Genomic DNA, 20,234 nt, shown 5'->3' on the forward strand with positions numbered 1-20,234 from the left:
CATCAATACATTCCTAAAAATATTGTCAGAGAAATATTTTTCATTAAATAAAAACTGATAAAATTTATATTTACTGCTAAATTGCTTCTTTCAGTGGGCTTCAAAAGTTACATTCATTTAATCTGGAAATCATTATTATTATGAATTAGAAATCATATTACTAAGTTTTATTATATCAAAAATGTCTTTTTCCCTTATTTTTGTATTTATGGCCAGAGTTTTTTTCTTCCTAAGTATAAGAAGTAAAACTTGGTTCCATTTTAAAATATTAATATTGTAATAATGACAAACAATTTTTTAATGGGTATCAATATTATTATTATGCCAATAGTGCTTAAGTATTTATCAAATATATGCTTTGTGAATTATTTTTAAAATGAAACAAAAATGCTTAGCATTTCTCTTAATCAACTCAAACTCATGATTGACATTTATCTCTAGTATCAATACAGTAAAATGAAAAACAACTAAATTTTACCTTATTTCCTTCTTAACTCCTTATAAAGCAACGTGTGAACAACCTTTATCCAAATTATTATCCTCCTTACAAAAGAAAAATTTTACTATGTTTAGGAATTATTATGAACAGCCTTTTATTGAACAAATCTGTGATGTCCTTTTATTTTCCTTGTTAAAAGTTTTTTTAAAAAAAATATCTAGTGTTATAGGTGGCAGGATAAGTTGTTACCTCCTTTTACACTTTTTTTCTTTTTGTTATTCCCACTGTATTAAAGATATTATTTTAACATTGGATGTGCTATAACATATTGCTATAACTCATTATAATGATAATTCCACCTGCTATTATGAATTTTTGTTTTTAGCAATTTAACTCTTAGCTCCAAAAACAGGGAAAACATGGAATTCATCAACTCCTAAAGTTTTTGGAATGTCGGCATTTACCATTTGTGTTTGTCATATCCTTTCCTAGGAATATGGCATTACTATATTAACATACAATTTTATTGCAAGTCTTTCGGTCTATTATTGGTTACTTATATATTACATACAAGTGCAAAATAAGACTTTTGAATTATAGCTTTCAAAAATTATCCAGTAGCACTTTATTTTTCCTTTTTATTTATTTATAATTTTTTTTAAAGTGTTACTTTTATAAGGGATTCAATTTTTAATTGGCTGTGAAATGTAAGTAATTAAGTTATTATTTAGTATTATTATTAATGTGTTTTACAAATTCTAACTAATAATTTTTTTTCCCTTTAAATTTTGGGTCAAAAAATCAATTCCAATCTATTTAAAACATTTAATAAATTAATATTGTAAATTTTTCATGTAATTTTTAAAAAAAAAAATTTGAATAAAAATTTTTGGACAGAAATAATGAGCAATTATAGATATACAATATTACATTTTTCTCTGCATTTCCATGAATATAAATTCTTAATGCTTATAAATATGTATGTAAATTTTATATTGTAGTTAAAATCCTATCAACTTAAATCACTAAAATTCTCAAATTTTTTCCGATTTTTCTCTGAAAATCTCAGATAATATGGTTTAGTTTTTTAAGATCATTCTGTTTGAAGGGACAATTACTCTATATTGTTTAAAATGTTTATATTATGATTGTTATTGTTTACTGGTTTATATATAAAGCAAATTTTTTTTTTTTGAAGCTGCCAGTGAGATTCAAATTGAACATGCCAAAGCTGTCATAGAACATTCTGTTATGAGTAGAATTTACACTTTTGCTCTGCATCCTAACGGAGATGGGGATGTCCTTCGAGATAAGTTAGTGATCTTTTAATCCCTTTAAATCATCTTTTTATATCAGTCATTAAAAAAAACTTTTTTTAATGACTCATTCCTAGATAACTATAGAAATCTCTGGTTTTTCTGTTTCTTTGTGTCAGACTTAGTTTATGACACAGTTCGCTTCTACTGACTGTTGTAAAGTGTTACAAGCCTTTTACAGCACTCAATGGCTGCAATTATTTATTTTGCATATTACCAACAAATAAATGTTTTATAAACAAATTTTAAAATTTTATTTATATGCTTTTCAGAGTTCTTCATGAACATATGCAGAAATTGTCTCAAGTTATTACACCAGATCATAAGGATTTGCGAATACCTAAGGTATTAAAATCTTTATACTGTTATTATTTGATAAATTGTTGTATGGTTGTGAAACCTTATTTTCTTTAGTGTAATTGGGAATAATAACTTTTAACATGCCCTTAAGCATACATAATGCCATTAAACAGCTGAGGAAGAGAAATATGTTCGATCGTATGTTGCGAAATACGTTCAATCAAATATCCTACCTTCACCGTAACTTTCAATGAAACTTAGAAACAAATTTTTATTGCATTTGTACAAATACTTGATCTTGATTAATTCAGGTTGGAAGATTTTAAATCTTAAAGTAGCTTTATTCCTAAAGCTACAGATTTTTTCTAATGATATTTTTTAGTCTATTTTTTGCTGAAAATATACAAGTTTGAGAACGTTATTTATAACTGGTTTCTTAAATGTTGGAGACAAGCTTCTGGGGGAATTCAGGCACATCATAAGGATTAAAATTCCATAGGTACCCATGCCTAGAAATGTCCTCGTGTGTACAAGTACTTGACCTGTTTAAATAGGAAGGCACCCCAAGCAGTTTGTGACAGCTTTTCGGGGCATGGGTACTCATGCTAATCCTGATAATGTGCCCAAATTCTCCCAGAGGTTTGACACAACATTTGTGCGACTCCTTGTTGTGTGTAATGTTTTTTAATTTGTATTGAAAAATTGATTGATAATGCATAGCTGCCAATTCTTCTGGATTTTACCAGTTTCTCCTGGTCTACTGGTTTAATTAAAATTATCCTAGTTTTTGTACATTTTAGAAAATTCCCTGAAATTGAGTTAAGTTTTCTAAAAAAATCTCTATTGAAATAGAATTTTTTTACTGATTATTGCTTGCTTAAGTATTTAAATAAGTGTTACATAAAGAAGTGAACCTCATTTATAGAAATCAGCTTTTTTTGCTATAAAATTTTTAGTTTATTTTTATTCTGAACTCCCTTTTTAAATTAATTAAAAAAAATTCAACTATCTTTGATGAATTAAATTCCTACTAATATTCGAAATTACGAACATTCATAATACATAATATTTCAAGTATGTTTAATGTCAATTATAACTGGAAAGTATTGCAGTTTTTCTATTTTGATGACTGTAAAAATCCCTATGTGTAAAACATTTAGTACATTGTGCAACAATTATCATGAAATTTATATTATTTTGGAAATTACTGGATTTTTTCCCCGTCCATGTTGGCAGCTATGATAATGTCACTTTTAAAAAAATGTAGCTTGGAGAAGAAAACCGATTGCAGTTTTGAGATCAGCAATATGAAAATATCCAAAATCCATTAAAAAATCTCATGCAACAGAGTTTTGGCACTATACAACCGCATTTAGCGGTTGAGCAGTACATTCAATAAATATCCTACCTTCATCATATTGAATTTTAAATAAGCCTTTCAATATTTGTACAGTAGGGAACCGATTGTCCGGAACGATCGGGTCCATCGCTATTCCGTATAACTGATTTTTACGGTTTTCTGAATTGCTACAAAAAGCAGTTTTTTTCATTGTTAAACCAAACAAAAAAAAATATTTGAAAATAATCTTAAAAAGAAGAAAAAACGATGAAGTAATACACTAATGATTATTTCCAAAATTATGGTAAGGTAGACATCTTTCAAAAAAGAAAAAAAATCCTAAAACCTTAAGAGGGAAAAAAAAAATGTTTTTTTAAATGGCGGGAAAATTTATCGAATTTCGTTCCGGTTTTCTGATTTCCGGATAACGGGTCCTGTACTGTATTTGCTTTTTTAGTGTTCACCTTTTTCTAATTTTTTTTTTAATTAAAAACATAATTAGTCAAACTTTTTTTAGTTTTCAATTAAAATCTCTTCGTTTGCAGATATATCATTCTGAATGTCCTTGGCCTTCTGCACAAGCTGAACTTGTCAATATAAATGCTTACAAAGTAAGTTATTTGAATACAATAATATTTATTTTAATTATTTATAAAGGTTAATATTACATGAATTAAGTTTGATCTGTTATAGAAACATTGCATTTTGAGTGTAAACTAAGATGTAACTTTAATGAAATAATTAACTTAATATTGTTTTATTTAAAAAAAAAAAAAATTTAAGCTGAAAATTGCAATAATATTTTTGGTTTTGGTTTAAAATTGGAGGATGTAATATTGCATGAGATTATTATCACGATCCTTTCAAGCCAGTTTATAAAAACAGCAAAAGATGTCAATCTTATTAATGAACAGGTAACGAAATATATGGAACTATAACACAAAATTCTCAACGAGGCAAAGCCTCAGATTTCAATTTTTGCGTTTTAATGATCTTCTGTAATAATATTTTGAAAGAAATTAATTTGAAGATGAAAAAGGAAGTAAAAATTACTACTTAAGCCGATACTTATTCAAGGACAAACTCATTACTAATAAACAGTTATCACCCCTATAGTAATTTATAGTAGTAAAACCTGGACTTTGTGAAACAAAAATAAAAATAACTTATTAAAATTTTGAATAAAAATTTTTTAACAGATTCAGATAAACAATTCACAGTGGAGACAACATAAAAATACTGCAATTTTGGATAGCATGTGTAAATTTTTGTATGCAATATTACATTTAATGGATGAGTAAATATAATAGAAAGTCCCATATCCTGAATCGTCCAGAAAATGAATTTTTCCAGTTATAATAGTTTAGGATAAAGCATAGTGTTTGGGATAAACAGACATCATTACTCAATGAATAATACCAAATAAATGACTAATTAATGTCAATTTCATACAGCAATATTTTCTTGTGGCGTTAATTTGACCTTTTGTATGAATAAAGACACATTTTTCTCTTCTTGTTTTTCTATTTGTTGTGAAGATTTAGCTAGGCAGATAAAATAAAAATTTAAAAAAAAAACTCATATTTCAAAAACTAATGTAAAACAAGGAACAAAATAGAGTAAATTTTGTTAATAAAAACAATCTAAAGAGAAACAAAGCTTGTCTGCTGATGTTCTTTTCGATTACTGCAAGGTAATTAAGAATGAATATAGCAATTACAAACAGCTATAACTATTGAATGAAAAATAATTTATCGATAAAACTAATATTGTATGTAGATGGAGCATCAAAATTTCTTTATGTCAGGCTCGGTAAAGCGGAATTCTACGCATGCGCGAGTTCAGTAGTGAAGTGGCGAGTCCCATGCAGAAAGCATTCTGCTTATTGGAATATAACAATTGCCGTTCTGTTATCACAATGCAGAGAAGATTTCGTCAGTGTTACAATCAAAACAATTGGAGATCACAAAGAACGAATTTGTTATTGCGTTTGTCTTAGTGACTGCACAAATACTTCATAATGTATCGCGTAAAATGGACTACCGCCTAGGTGTTATATGTGTGACCAAGGGAAGTCGCATAGAAAATCTGTGTCGCATGTATACAAAATTTTAATGTTCCTTCTACATAATGTGTAAATTTTATTGATAAATTCTTTTTCATGAAATAGTTATAGCTATTTGTAATCACTATATTCATTTTGAATAACCCCATATTTGTATTCATCTTTGTTAATAATCATAGTTTAATCTTGTTACCCAAGTTTGTTCTCCTTTAACTGCTTTTATGTTTATAACAATCCTCTTAGTCGGCAGAAACAATATTTAGCTGATAAGAAAGAAAAAAGTTATTGTTAATATTTTTTAACATATCCCAATCTTTAAAAAATTGAAAAAGGAAAAGAGAATATTTTAATTGTAAAAGGGTACCTGGAAAATAGATGTCTCCATTAAAGGAATGTCCGGATTTGTACTTTATTACATTAGTGCTCTATATTTTAAATTTGTTTTTTTTTCCAGACACCTAGAGATAAAATCCAGTGTGTATTGCGTTGCTGTAACACGATTATGAATCTCTTAAGTATGGCCAGTAATAAGTCTGTTCCTGCTGCTGATGATCTCATGCCAGTACTTGTTTATGTCCTCATCAAAGCTAATCCTCCTCACCTCCTCTCAACAGTACAGTACGTAAATACTTTCTACGAGAAGCAGCTGGAAGGAGAAGAGGCCTATTGGTGGACCCAGTTTGCATCCGGTGTCGAATTCATTAAAAATATGGATTATTCTTAAAAGAGAGTGCATGCAGAGAAGTTACATTTACTCACAGTTTACATGGAAACGACACAGTACTGCCATCTGGTGGGAAATGGTTCCGATGTAATGATTTGTTAGTGATGGCGTGAGTTATGTCGTTGTGTTTTGTCTTGTTTGGTCACATGTTGAATTCTTATCTAAAGATAGCGGAAAATATGGAAAGAAAATGTTTACTTATTTTATGGATGTTTTTTAAAAAAATTTAACCAATTTTTTTACTTATGTTATACCATTGTTTAAAGATTTTTATTTTAATATATACTATAATAGGAAAAATGCACATTAAAATTGAAAGGTTTTCTGAAAAAAGGAAATCGCATCTCGTGTATCGTTTTATTTTATTTTATTTACTATTTTATAAACTATTTACTCGCATTAGTCATAAAACACAACCAACTCCTTGATAGACTACTACTTTTTTTTCAGCACAATGAATTCTAATTATTTGAGAACTAATATACTTAAAGAATTTAAGGATCAGTTTTTCAGAGAGAAATATTCCTATTTTAATAGCTATTGCATAGATACCTACTAAAACTCATTATTGGATAAATGCCAAAACTGTTGCTCTATGCTAAATGCTTTAACAGTGTAAATATAAAAAAATATGAAGTTGGCGCTATTTCTTTTTTGCAGAAAATCCTTCAATTTATTGTTGTTGTTATTTTTAAAGCTAATATACCTTCTTTTATTACTTGATGAAGGTTATTTGAGGTCTTTACAAGTATCTAATTGATTTTCTGTCTGTTTCACTTATATTGCTTTGCTTTAAAACGTCTTACATAAAAACAAAGTATTAAGCAGGGATATACTTATATTGCATGAACTCCAATGAAATTTTTTGAAAGGATATGTGATTTTTTTTCTAATTCAGAGTCTTTTTTTTTTTTTTTTAAATTTTTTTTTACTGGAAAATATTTAAAAAATTTTTTCAATGCTGTAAAAAAAAAAATGACCATGTCACATAATATTAGAATTTTTTTTTTCTGAAATTTGCTTTAAATATTTTTAATCTTATCAGTACTGATCAGAATCATAATTCTCTCCCAGCTCTAGAGTATCTCCTATTTTGTGAGTAGTGTAAAGTAGTATACATATATATTTAATCAGTATAGCTTGTGGAAAGCTTATTTATTTATAATATTTATAGACGGTGATTATAAATGAGAGAATTAAAAAACTTTTATTTCTGTACATTTTTAAAATATTTTGTTTAATGAAGTAAAAGCAATTATATTCTATAAAAGTTTTAAACACAATCAATAAACTTAATTAAAGACTATTTATAATGTTTTTAAAAAAAGGTGAAACATATAATTCTTGATATATAATTTAATATTCAATTTTTTTTTTATTATTGTTTCACTGAGCAATTTTTGTGTCTCATTTCCTACATAAATTTCTTCTACTTTAAATAACACGTTGGTTGTTATTTTATTATTATTATTTTTTACTAACACTGTAGATTAATTAATCTCAGCAAAAATAAATTGTTTTTGTTGAGAAGTATTTAATCCCTAAGGTATTAAATTTATTTTCTATGTTAAAAAATTCGAGAGCACTTAGATAAAGAGGCAGAAGATAAAAAGGTTCCAGAAAAAAATTTCTCAACAAAAATAATTTAAATATTGTAAAATTTGAAAATATTAATGATTAGAGCCCTGATTTCAATCAAACATTTCTTTCGTAAAAATAAATGTAGTTGTATTAAAACATGTAAAATTGAGGGGCAATTTTCATTTTATGATATAATGTGATATATTCATATATAATTATATTGCTTAAATCGTATAAAATAATTGTTAAAAATATAATTTGTAAAAAAAATAAGCAATTTGCATTTCAGTCCTGCCATCTATGAAATAAACACCTTAAGAATTTTTATTTGGAAAATTTAAGCAACAAAACCCTTCGTTTAATAGGTAGAAAATTTAATAATAATGAGAAGAAGAAAAAGCTTTCATATATATATATAAGTGAGGTTGTGCTTTGCTTCTATTCTTCAAAAGCATATTTAAACAATAGCTTTTTTGAAACTTAATTTGAATTTGTTTCAAAAATGAGACTGATATTACTGCTTGTCTGTTCTTTTGCATATTTGAACAATGTCTTTAGAAAAATTGAAATATGTACAAAAATGTGACTGAAATTATTCTTTGCCTGAACTCTTTATGCATATTTGTTAATGTTTTGAAACATTTTCAATTAGATCTTGAAGCATTATCTGTTCATTCTAATACAATTTGTTGTTTTTCATATGTAATATTTTTTTCCTGATTTCTAAAACTCTCTTTTATTTATAAGTTTTGTAAAAATTATTATAACTATTTTTGTTTTTTTTCTTCCATTATGGAGAAATATTTAATTATGCATTGCATATTATAAATATTAATTTCCTTCAGGATACATTTTAACAAGAATCAAGTTTAATCTATATTTTATTCTATTATATTATATATATAATTTTTTTTTAAAAAAAGCATTTGTAAATTTAATTTTTCTAATTTGTGTTGTCTAAACTTCTGTTTCATTATCTTTATGGAGAAATCTGTGATATTTAGAAAAAAAAGTAAGGTAACATTTTTAAGTTTATAAATTATAATATAATTATTACGAGTAAATTTTGGTTTTTGTGTTGCTTATAACTTCTAAATGCATCAGCAAGCATCTCTGTTATTTTGTGAGATAAAAATCTTTTTGAGAGAGAATTCTAAATGTAACTATAATTTGTTACCAAATCGAATATTAGATACCTTGTTTTTTCTAAAAATCACAGAAATGTAATTTTGTTTGTTATTTTTCTGTGATATATACAAAATATAGAAGTACTGTGCTGTTGTATTGAAGTAATCAGAAATTTTTGGTTTCAATTGAAGGGCTAGAGGCAGTAAAATAATAGCCAGTGTCAACTTTTTACATCAAACTGTTATTTTATATTGTTTCCAGATAAGCTCTTAGTAAAGATTCTGGAATTTCCACCAGTTAATAGCACTATACACCAGAACATCCTATTGCCTACTCTGAAATCGTGGTTTTTTATTACTAATGCTCTCCTAAACAATTGAAAGTGTGGCTTATCATTATATTTCCTCAGGCCTTTCAATTACTAGTCCAATTCACATAAAAAGTTTTTAGATATTTTTAAGCATGATTTTATTTTAAATGTGTTCAATAAGATTGGTGTTTTTATCTGAGCAGTTGAAGAACCGTTTTTAATTAAATACTATGTTGTTGTTTTTATAAATTGAATATAAAAAAAAATGTTTAAGATTCAAATAAGGTTTTTGAGGCTTTGCCGATATTGTAAAAAATATTTGAAATTTATTTTCATATTTATTACTGCCTACCAATTGCGTAAAACTTCAGTTTAATTCTTGCAAACTAAACGTTAGCATATTTTTTTTAAACTTACGCTTAAGAATTCTGTGAACTTCTATGAAAAATAAATATTTTTAAAATGCAGAACATTGATTTTTTTAATATTAATATTTGCAGTAGCATCTAGTGGTCATACCATTATTCGCTGATGGTAGTGAAAATTAATTGTAAAAAGTTGACTTTTTGATTGAAAAGTGCTTTAGTAGCATATCCAAAATATCATTCTTAGTCTTTCTTTTTACAAATATTGTTTACTTTTTATGATTTAAATAATGTTCCTTTCCCTTTTAAGAAAAATATGCATAATTATACGTATTTTTACTTCATTTGAAGCAGCTTTAAGTGAACGTATGCTTACATTTTCATTCTTTGTGGACTTCAGCATAAATGTAGATCCTTGTCACTTATTATGTAAGCATTTTTTTTTTTTGTAATTTTGGGCTCTCATTACCTCTTATCAGCAATTTATGTAATTTTTTACTAATTATACTGATTCTGTCAAATTCTTAATAGTTTTTTTTTCACATAATAAAATTAATTTAGTTTTTTAGGAGCTTTACTTTTACTCCTTTAAATGCTTGTTATATTTTAACTTTAACGCACCTTTGACTAATAACACACCTTTCCTTTGGCAGAGTTTTTTTTTTTTATTGCCAGACTAGTTAACATTCTATAAAGTCACGAACTGGCACCCCTTTTTCCAGAAGCAATTTTTTGTCACATGTGAAGCATGTCTGCCGTGTGGAGCTGTGTCATTCTTTTTTTTCTTTTTTTTTTTTTTTTTTTTTTTTTTTTTTTTTTTTTTTTTTTTACAATACAGTCTAACCTCGATTTATCATTCCTGCATCTGTTTTTCTGTAATTTTCGTCTTTTTTTTTTAATGGTCCCCTCACAAATGCTTTTCTTATAATCTTAATAATGCCCTTTTTGAAAGTAATATTCTTGCATCTACCATTTAGAAATGATACCAACTATTTTTTGAGAAAAAATAATATTGAAGCTATTTTGTTATGAAAAGAAAAACAATAATCCCTGATACTGCTATAGAAAAGAAACTAAGGCTATTTTACAGTTTGGAGAAAACCCCTTAAACAACACTTTTGATGTTTCTGCACGATTTGATAAAAATGTGATGAAACTTGTGTTGGTTTAAGAAATAATTTCAGAATCTGAAGAAGTTAAGTCTAGTGCTTCTTAATTATTTTTCAAGTCATTATTTGATATCTTATGTTGACCTGTATTCCTCGTTTTCCCTTATCTATTGTTCTCAATGAATGGTCCCAAGAGAAGAAGCTATATTGTTTATGTAGGCAGGAGAAAGTAGGTACCAGTGCAATGAAAAGTCGTACCGATAACCCTGGCTCTCAGGTGATTAAGGCGAAGGTTCTATGAACTTTTGTACATATCTCTATATGAACATACAGCTATGTACAAAGCTTTATGTTCAAATTTGCTTTTGTAGATTATTAAATTATTTAGCTCCTATTACTGCAATTTTTCTCTTGCCTGTTCCCAGACTAAGTAAACAAAAAAAAATAATAATAATTGTTCCCAAAGTGAGTAAAGTTATCTGTGTAGTCCGGGACTAAGCGAAGGCACATAATAATAAAAATGAAAAAACCGGCTCACAAGTCTCTGGAATTCATCCCCCCCCCCCTTCCTTAATTTTATCTTGCTTAACACTTTTTGTCCTCAAGATTTTCACCTGCATTATTTTCTGTAAATTAACTTTTCAGTTCTTTTTCCCAGTTACATGTGTGTAGCAAATTTTATCTGCTCGTTTTCATTTTCAGCTCAAGTAACATAACACTTGTAAACATAGCTGTCTAATTTTAATATTTTTTTCGGTTAGTGTTATTTTTTCTTTGCCTTAGTTATATTATATAAGTGCAACTTACCTTCAGTAAATTACAGTGGTGTATTTTCATTTAACCATTTAGGACGGTTAAAATGTAGTCTACTGTATCTAACTCTTAAGAATTACGTTATTTTCCCAATGAGTAGAAAAGATAAACTATTAACAATTTGTAATTGTTTTCTGTGTATAATATGTTGAATTAAACATTAAAATGCAGCTTTTGGGTTTTAAAACTAATTTATAATTTTCATTGATGTTTTAATTTGTATATATGTACATACTTAATTATGGAATATATTTTTAATTCGTGGTTTTAACATTAATTATGCTTTTTTTTTCTAATTTAGTCTAATATATATAAATAATAATTATAGCATTTTTAAGTAAAATTTTTGGTTTTATTTAAACCACTTTTATTTGTGTTATAGATTTTTTTTTAGATTTTTAACTGGAATTTTGCTTTGATTGAACTATTATTTAAAATTCTCTCTAATAAAAGGTACTAAGCTGCTTGTTTTGCACCATGTCACATAATGATGTGTTTCATTTATCAAAAATATCATACTCGTAAAATTTTCTTTTAAATTTTGATATTTTTTTCACTGAGTCTTTAAAATATGTTACATGTGGTTGAGAGATTATTACTGCAGAGTATTATATTGAAGTTAATATAATGAGATACCTTGAAAATAGAAATATGTTTTAGTCTTAATGCCTACATTTGATTCAGTATTTTGCAATTTGCTGTATTTCTTAAATATTAATGTGTGATCATTTTTAGTATAGAATGCTCCAACAATTTTTCCAATATCTATACTAAGGTATTAAAAGTTTTATCTTACAAATAAGTAAAACACAAAAAAATTAAAAATTAAGGTATTAGAATTCTTAATTCAACAAACAGATTATATTCCGAAAATAGTTTATAAATTAGTGTTAAACTATTTATTTATAAATAAATTATTGTTATACTATTCTTAAATCTTATATAATTCAATCATATTCTTCTATCTTGTGTAATTGAATGAAAAATATTTAGAACTATACGATATTTTAATACTTTCTATATCCTTATATTTAACTATCTGTGAGATTAAAAGCAATTTTATTTATTTATTTATTTTCATCCTCATCCAAAAATTTGCTTAAATGTAACATATCATTAAATATTCTTTATTTTTAATAAATTAAAACTTCTAGAAAAAATGCTTTTGCTAAAATACTTGTCATTTGAAAATTTATGATATTAAATCAGCATGCTTATAGCACTCATAAAATTCTTAACATGTATTTTTCATATAGTTTGAGTTCTTCATATTTTAGTACTTTTAAGAATTTTATTAAACTGGAATATTCATGATGTCCCTAAGTTTTCTGTGGACAATTTCGTAATTTCGGGTGCAACGCTGACATTAAATACATATAATTTTAATTAAAAAAAGCCGAGCACTTTAATAATTTTCGTTAAAATGACTCTTGTTATTTGTACGTACTCCAACTTTTATTGTGGAAATATTGGAGATTCTTTGGAATTTAACCAACTGGTTAACGTTACCTTTTAAAACTTGGGTCTATTTTTCTTTATTTGTAACATACATCAAATGTAGAAATTTTTTAAAAAATTAGTCACTGGTTTAAAGGACCAGTAGCTAAAAAATATTACTAATCCAATTAATAACTAAATATTTTACTGGCCTGGTTACGTGTCTCCATTGGATATTTTTAAAGAAAAATTATTCCAATATTGCAGTATCGATGGAAATGAGATTTACCAAGGCCATTTGGCTTCAGTCTTGAAATCCATTTTTCTCCAGGTCAAATTTTCAATTGTCCATTGACACTGGCTAAACTTTACAACATAGACCCAAACCCCACAGACTCTCAACGTCAAAGATCTTTGACATTGCCAGGACTGTTTTTGTTGCCTTCAGTGCTACATGATTCCTCTGCACTACTTGAACAAAACAACAACAAAGAAAAATGAAGGTGAATTTGAATGAAAAATTAAAATGAATAGTATATGTAATGTTCACAGTTATGATGAAATATGCTATTTTTGACTGAAACACTAAATTTAAAAAAAAAACAGCATATAATTACAAATACAAACATGACTGGTTCGGTCTACAGTTAATTTTGTGGAGGTACAATTCAAATTTTATTGGTCTCAAACCAACAAATCACCTTCATTTTCAAACCTTGTTTATATAAGAGCATTTTACTAATTTAATTTCATCTAGAACAATATTGAAGTTTAATAGAAGTTTCTATATCTTAAATTTTCATTGTTTTTTTACCCTTTATTTGAATCTACTTTTCTGCAGGTGTTAATGAAACAAAGTATTGTAAATTTTTCAGTTAGGTCTCAAAACTGATTAAAACCGGTGTATATTCATATTAAGTCGCATGCATTTCAAAACTATATTGGCAGTATTTGCTATTAATAAGTGATCAACACAAATTGTAAATAAAAAAGGAATTACAATATTAAAAGTGTTTTTTATTTGTTTACTATAGAGATTTAATTTTATTGTTTTCTTTTCATTTAATTATGTTTAAATCTTTTACCTGAAAAAGTACTAGGTGCAAAGTTAAAGCAGAATGGTGAAACCTAATAAAACTAAACCAATTTTATTCAATAGTGCCAATTTATTTTTCCAAATTTATGTAGATACTGAATTTTGATGTTCTATTTTCAAGAACACTATATTTACAACTTGCAATACTCTGCTCTGAAGCATTAAAGAAAATAATAGTTTGCAAAGTTTAAAACAGAATGGGGAAAATTTACCAATTTTATTCAATAGTGCTAATTTATGTTTTCCAAATTTTCGTAGATTTTTAATTTAAATGTTTTATTTTTAAGGACACTATATTTACAGCTTACTTAATTGTTATTTACAGCTTACAATTCTCTGGAGTATTAAAGAAAATAATAGTTGCCCAAATTCAGTACAACCAATGCTCAGTGATCTATGTGATAGATATAATTCAGCTTTAAAAACACATTGCTTTTATATAAAAGTTCATTTTTCATTGTACAGTGCTGTTGAAAATTGTGTATGTGACGATATAATTCAAATTTATTCAGAAACAGATTTTGTTATTTTGCATGTGGAATTAATAATTGAAGATTATTTTAGACCTAAAAATGTGTTATAGTGTTAATGTCAAGGAAGTATGTTTTATTTATTCTTGTAATAGTGCTTTTTAATGAAGTGTATTTTTATGCTATATTTATGTAATGGAACTCTACTTCAAAAAGTTCGTTCGATTGTAAGTATATTTGTCATATAGTTATAAAATAAATATTCTGTTACAATAATACTGATCATTATTTCTATATATCCCTTAATCTTGAGTTTTCTGTTGAGTTGATAAAATTATCAATTTTATGGTTTAGGCTTTTGAATATTTTGATTTATAACCGTTGTTGAACACTGGGCCGAATTTTGAGTTAACGACTATCAATGTTCTTTTGAACCCAATTCAGAAGACAAAGAACTCCTGGATCAAGTATTTGGAGAAATTTGCCTTCGTAGAGGACTTTTTGATGGATTGCCCGCAATTGCGTTACATACATAAGAAAACTACGAAAATCTATCACGGTAAGTCTGGCAGCAAGGAGACTCTAACCCATGATCAGTCTATCTCTGAAAATATTTTTTATCAGAACAGTGATCGGTGCAAGCTGGGTGCGGAATTCATATCAACCTTTCAGCGCTGGGATTCGAACCCGGGTACATCGTTTGTAGGCGAGCGCTCTACTCCCTGAACCACCACAGCTTCCCAGTGAATATTGAGACCTATACATGAACATATAAGAAATTAGAGTTTAATTTGTCATATAACGCCAGTTGACGGAACCTTCTTATATCTTCAAGCAATTACTGGAAATAGAACCCTAGCCCATAAATAGTTTAAGGCACTAAAATAGTTTAGTGCCTTAACCATTGTGCCATAAAAGGGGATACAGTTAATTAAAATCTTAATTTTAATCCCCACTGTTCATATAAATTTGCTGAAAAGTTCGTCTATTAATCTATTTTTGTGGTATTTGAATAGAGTGTTTAAAACTAAATTAACGCTACACAGAGGTTCCTAGTTCCGGTTCAGATCTGAATGAAATCTCAAAAATATGTTTTTTAGTTTAAGTACCCGAGGATTTCGGTGGCAAATATAGTTCGAAATTTTGCCGCCTGGTGGCGTTTTAACACAGGAAAAAGACTAGTAACAGCTCAAAAATTCTAAGAATGGCTAAATTATAAACAAAACAACGTGATTAAAGAACAAATAGAATTACAAAATAGGATATATTGTTTCGTTTCTATAAGACTTTTCTCAGTGTCTGAGCACCAAATGACAGTGAAAAAGCAACCAGATAAACACGTAAGTGATTAGTTAAGTGGAATAAGGTAATGAAAGAAAATCGTTGAGAAATTGGTGGTTGAGTGTGAATGCTTTAAAAATAACCGAATTCTGTCTTGTGTTTTTTTATTTTATTTAATTAAAACAAAACATCGAAGTTTCTGCTCAATTGTTAAAAAAAAAAAAAAGTTTTAGCCTAATTTATTCTAAATTCTATAAGTGAACCGTATACTTTTTTTTCTCCCCTTCATGGAAAAAATCGCGCAAAAATTTTTTTAATAATTCTAGCACAAAAACTTGTTTTGTAGATTGTTCTTATTTAAATTATAAATTTTCAAAGCCAGTTTAAAAATATTTTTTCGTTATTGAGAGAGGAAACAACTGCTTCATTAAAAAAATATTTTTAAAATATTACCGTTCCTATGGGTCGTTCTGTTGTTGTACCAGATTTAGTTTATATATCACCATTTATTTGCATTGAATGCATAATATTTGCATTTATTCTTGGCGCAGTGCAGTCAATTTCAATCGTGTCATTAAACTCAATATTTCTTCACAATTACTTCATTGTGTTGATGGTTTTCAGATTTCATACTCCTAAAACATTATTTGCTTCAAAATTTTTAATTTTTCTTTTCTGCAAGTTTTTATTAACTTGATTTCATGTCTTTTAAGAGTGAATCTTTGTAATCAAAATTTCAACCAACTAGAGCGCTCAAGTTTCTTTCAGATTCTGTACCTGAAGAAAATGCAAGTGTTAATCGTTTTCTGATCGCTACAAGTTGAATATATCGTCAATCGAAATTCCGACCACTTTCTGGCCTACTAGAGTTCTAAAATCTCCTTTGAAAATGTGTGCCTGATCTCAATTCAAGTTAAAATTGTATATTAATTGGTGTAAGCGTAATTATGACCAACCAGAATTTTGATTATTTTCCGATGTAAACAAACTGATAAAATATATAATAAAATAAAAATTTAAAATTTTCATGCCGAATTAAGAGAAAATAATTTTGTTTTATTTTCATAAATCTGAAACGAAAAATGTAGTACGCGTCGCTGTCGTAATAAATTTCGATCACCGCCGAAAATTCTTTTAAATCTTTAAAAAATCTTATGCGCCTAAAGTTTTCTCGTTAGATCTGAAATAAATAAAATTATTCACCCCTTAACTTTAGCGCTCGAATTAATTCGAGCCCACTAAACTGGCCAAACTGTGCACACTCGAGATAATTCGAGCGGCTTTGTATTTTATACTGCTATAAATTTTAATACTCGAATGTAATCAGGAATTCGAAAATAACAATGTGAAAGCTAAGAAAAAAAAATCGTTTTATTGATATTTATCATTTACATAGGGCTGTAAGCTATAACACTTATTTATTCAAGAATAAAATATAGCCTTTTTCCATGGAACTAAAGCGCAGTACATCAAAATTGTCCACCAATAGCAAAGTTGAACCAGGAGCGGAATCAATTTTTTTACATAAAAAAAATTGCTTTTTTTGGCCGGTTTTTTTTCAAAAAATCTGCGTTAATTAGGATCAAGTTTATTAAATTCTGATTGGTTGTCGGTCTCTAAGGTAATTTATGCAAATCTCTTAGTCTATGCAAAACTTTAATGCGTTTTTTCCATGAAATGCATCTCTTTCACAATTTTTTTCTCTCGTTTACACATTTTAATACAAAATTTTATTTAAATCTATTATTTATTTCTTTTCTTATGAAATCAGTTCATAGCCTAAATTTTCTTAACTTTTTACTTTCAAAATTCAATTAATTTTTTAAAAATGCTCTAGGCGAGTCGAGAAAACTTTTTGAAAATCGATTCTGTAGATTCTCTAAACTGAATATTTTAATACGTGCTGAATATGCATCTCTCTATTACAGAGAATTGCTTTCTCAATTTAAGGAGAAAAAGTTCTTAAATCTCTGAAGATATGGCATCCCAATACTTGAGATCTCTAAAATGATTCTTAATGTTGGAAAGTAAATTTATTTTAGGAATTCCCTGGTCATTCATATGATCGATTTTAGTAGCCATGGCTACATGACGTAAGGATACCGCACAAGGCATGCCGGGAAATCAAGGTTCTTTGGAAGAACTCCTTGTTTTCCCGTTTTTATGCCAAATTTGGCTAACTTTCTGTGTTTGGCGATTTACGAAGTTACTCACAAAATATTCTTTGGAATTTTACACAAAAGAAGCTTTGATGAGACAACATAAATTAAAATCCAATAAAAAGAATAATTTAGTAAATGAGTAAGGACGTTTATGTCTTTTTATTTAGAATTGAATACATTTTCATTATTTATGAAAAATTTATTAAATTTTTACCAATTTTTGGTGTTAAATATTGCACATTCCTAACAAGTATAAATTTATCAATAAACAGTAAAATATGAACATCGTGTTATTCATAGAATCTTTTGCAAAATTTTTTTATTAATTTTTTGCCTTCTTTAATAAATATTTTTTATAAAGTGAAATAAATTTGTCAAGTCTAGTTTTAGTGAATCGGATACTTTTTGAAATGCAAAATAAAAAAATAATTCCATTTTTAAGGTTTTTTTTTCTTTTTTAAATTTTCGAATCTTAAATGGAAAAATATTTCGCTATTTAAATCCAGAAAGTTGTAATTCCATGCCGTTTTTTATTTAATTTATTCAATGGATATTACTTGTGTCGTTAATTTGTTATCAATCATTTTTTTTAATATGAAAACTTAAAATTTAGAACTACTTTTTTTTTTTCGAAAAATATCTTGCAATCATTTAACTATTTATTTATATTTCAGATGGAATTTACGTATGTCTGCCCCCAAACTATTTATGAACTAAAGGTTTTGTTAAAATCGTCTATACTAATGCACTGTAAAGAATTCCGAATCAAATTACAGTAAAAAATACTGACAACGTGAGTGTAACATTCCTTAAAATCCATTTTTACCCTAAAATTTCATATCGTGAATTTTACTGTATTAATTTAATTACAGCGATTTTATAATAAATATTACTACATACGAATTACGGTATATCCTATCTTTTATTACGTAAAATTTTACGGTAAAAATTACTTACTGCCGGCACTTTTTATCCTTAATTTTTCACAGGTAGGATATTAGCGACGGTTTGAAATTCATCTTTAATAATGATCTAAACTAAAGTCAATACACCACCACACTTAAATAAGGGAGTAGATGGTAGTGATAATTATCCATCCTTTGTACTACAATCTTCAATCACCCAATCAACATAATTGAAATAACTATTCAGAAGGGGTTCTTGATTTCATAGAAAGCTTTTATCGTTTCATCAGGAAATGAAAGTCTGATATTAGGCAATGATTAACTAATATAAATAATCCCAAAAATCTGTTTTTTAATACTTATATTGTATAATGCATCTAAAGAATTTCTTAACTCTTCCAAACCGCCATTCTAATGAAACAGACTAGCAAGAACTGTACAAATCTACAACATTAAATTGCAGAATTTTAAAAAATTCTTTTTTTTTTCTTTCTAAAACATGATTTAATCTTAAATCATCAGTTTTTGCATAATTTTTTTTTCGCACGCGAAAAATTTTTTTTATTACGACTATAGCAAAAACTGGAATTTTAAAATTTCTATGTTGGGAGCAAAGTTGATAGAGAAAGTGTAGAAATCAACTATTTTCCCACCAAAATGAATTTGCAGAGGTATCATTATATAAATTATATTATAGTTCAAGCTATATAATAATACGTCTGCAAATTGTATGCTTAAAATAAAAACAATCCGTTTTATCTTTGCTTCTAGATTCAGCAATCTTCATTCGCAGCACTGTGTATGATCGATGCTACCAGGAAATGGTTCGTAATATATTGTTATTTCATTAAATTCATTCATATTGTTATATCATTTGGCCAATTTAATGTAAAAAATCTATTATTTAAGTACGATTGTATCAGTTTAAAGGCAAAAATTTTTTAACTTAAAGAATTTTATTTTTTAATTATTATTATTTGTATATTTTTAAACTTTTTATTTCAATGAGGCGAATGATTCAATGATATTCTATGTAAGGAAGCAAGTTTCTTTATAAAGCGGTTGAGAAAGACGAGCACATATTCGATTACAGAATTTGTCGACCGTCAAAGAGGATATGTTAACAATTTATTTCACCCTTAAATACATAGCGATGTAGATTAGTATCGTATGTTTAAAACTTCACTTGTCTTTATGTTGCCACCTTCGCATAGTGTATTTTTTTAATTTTATAAAAAGCTACTATATCGTTTCCGAACGCAGCTAGAATATATAACAGTTTATATCCTTATCTGTGACAATTATTATTTTTGGCGCACTATCTGAGTACAATTTCATTTCCATGGATGTTACAAAATACGATTATTTAAATAAAAAGTAAGTATGTATGAAAA

General features: G+C 27.2%; 1 protein-coding gene across 2 annotated transcripts in view; it reads left to right on the forward strand.

Annotated features, from left to right (window-relative positions):
* Gapvd1 (GTPase activating protein and VPS9 domains 1) overlaps positions 1–6,361 on the forward strand; it is a 44,762-nt gene extending 38,401 nt beyond the window's left edge. For both annotated transcript variants that reach the window (XM_087161713.1, XM_087161714.1), the window contains exons 22-25: positions 1,638–1,752; positions 2,028–2,100; positions 3,940–4,005; positions 5,914–6,361. In XM_087161713.1, the coding sequence (XP_087017839.1) occupies positions 1,638–1,752; positions 2,028–2,100; positions 3,940–4,005; positions 5,914–6,183 (524 nt within the window). In that variant the 3' untranslated portion in view covers positions 6,184–6,361. The remainder of the gene's footprint in view (positions 1–1,637; positions 1,753–2,027; positions 2,101–3,939; positions 4,006–5,913) is intronic.
* The last annotated feature ends 13,873 nt before the right edge of the window (positions 6,362–20,234 follow it).

Source organism: Parasteatoda tepidariorum, chromosome 4 (genome assembly GCF_982258835.1).
Source record: "Parasteatoda tepidariorum strain Cologne lab strain chromosome 4, Ptep-v5.0, whole genome shotgun sequence".
In the NCBI taxonomy this organism is placed as follows: Eukaryota; Metazoa; Arthropoda; class Arachnida; order Araneae; family Theridiidae; genus Parasteatoda; species Parasteatoda tepidariorum.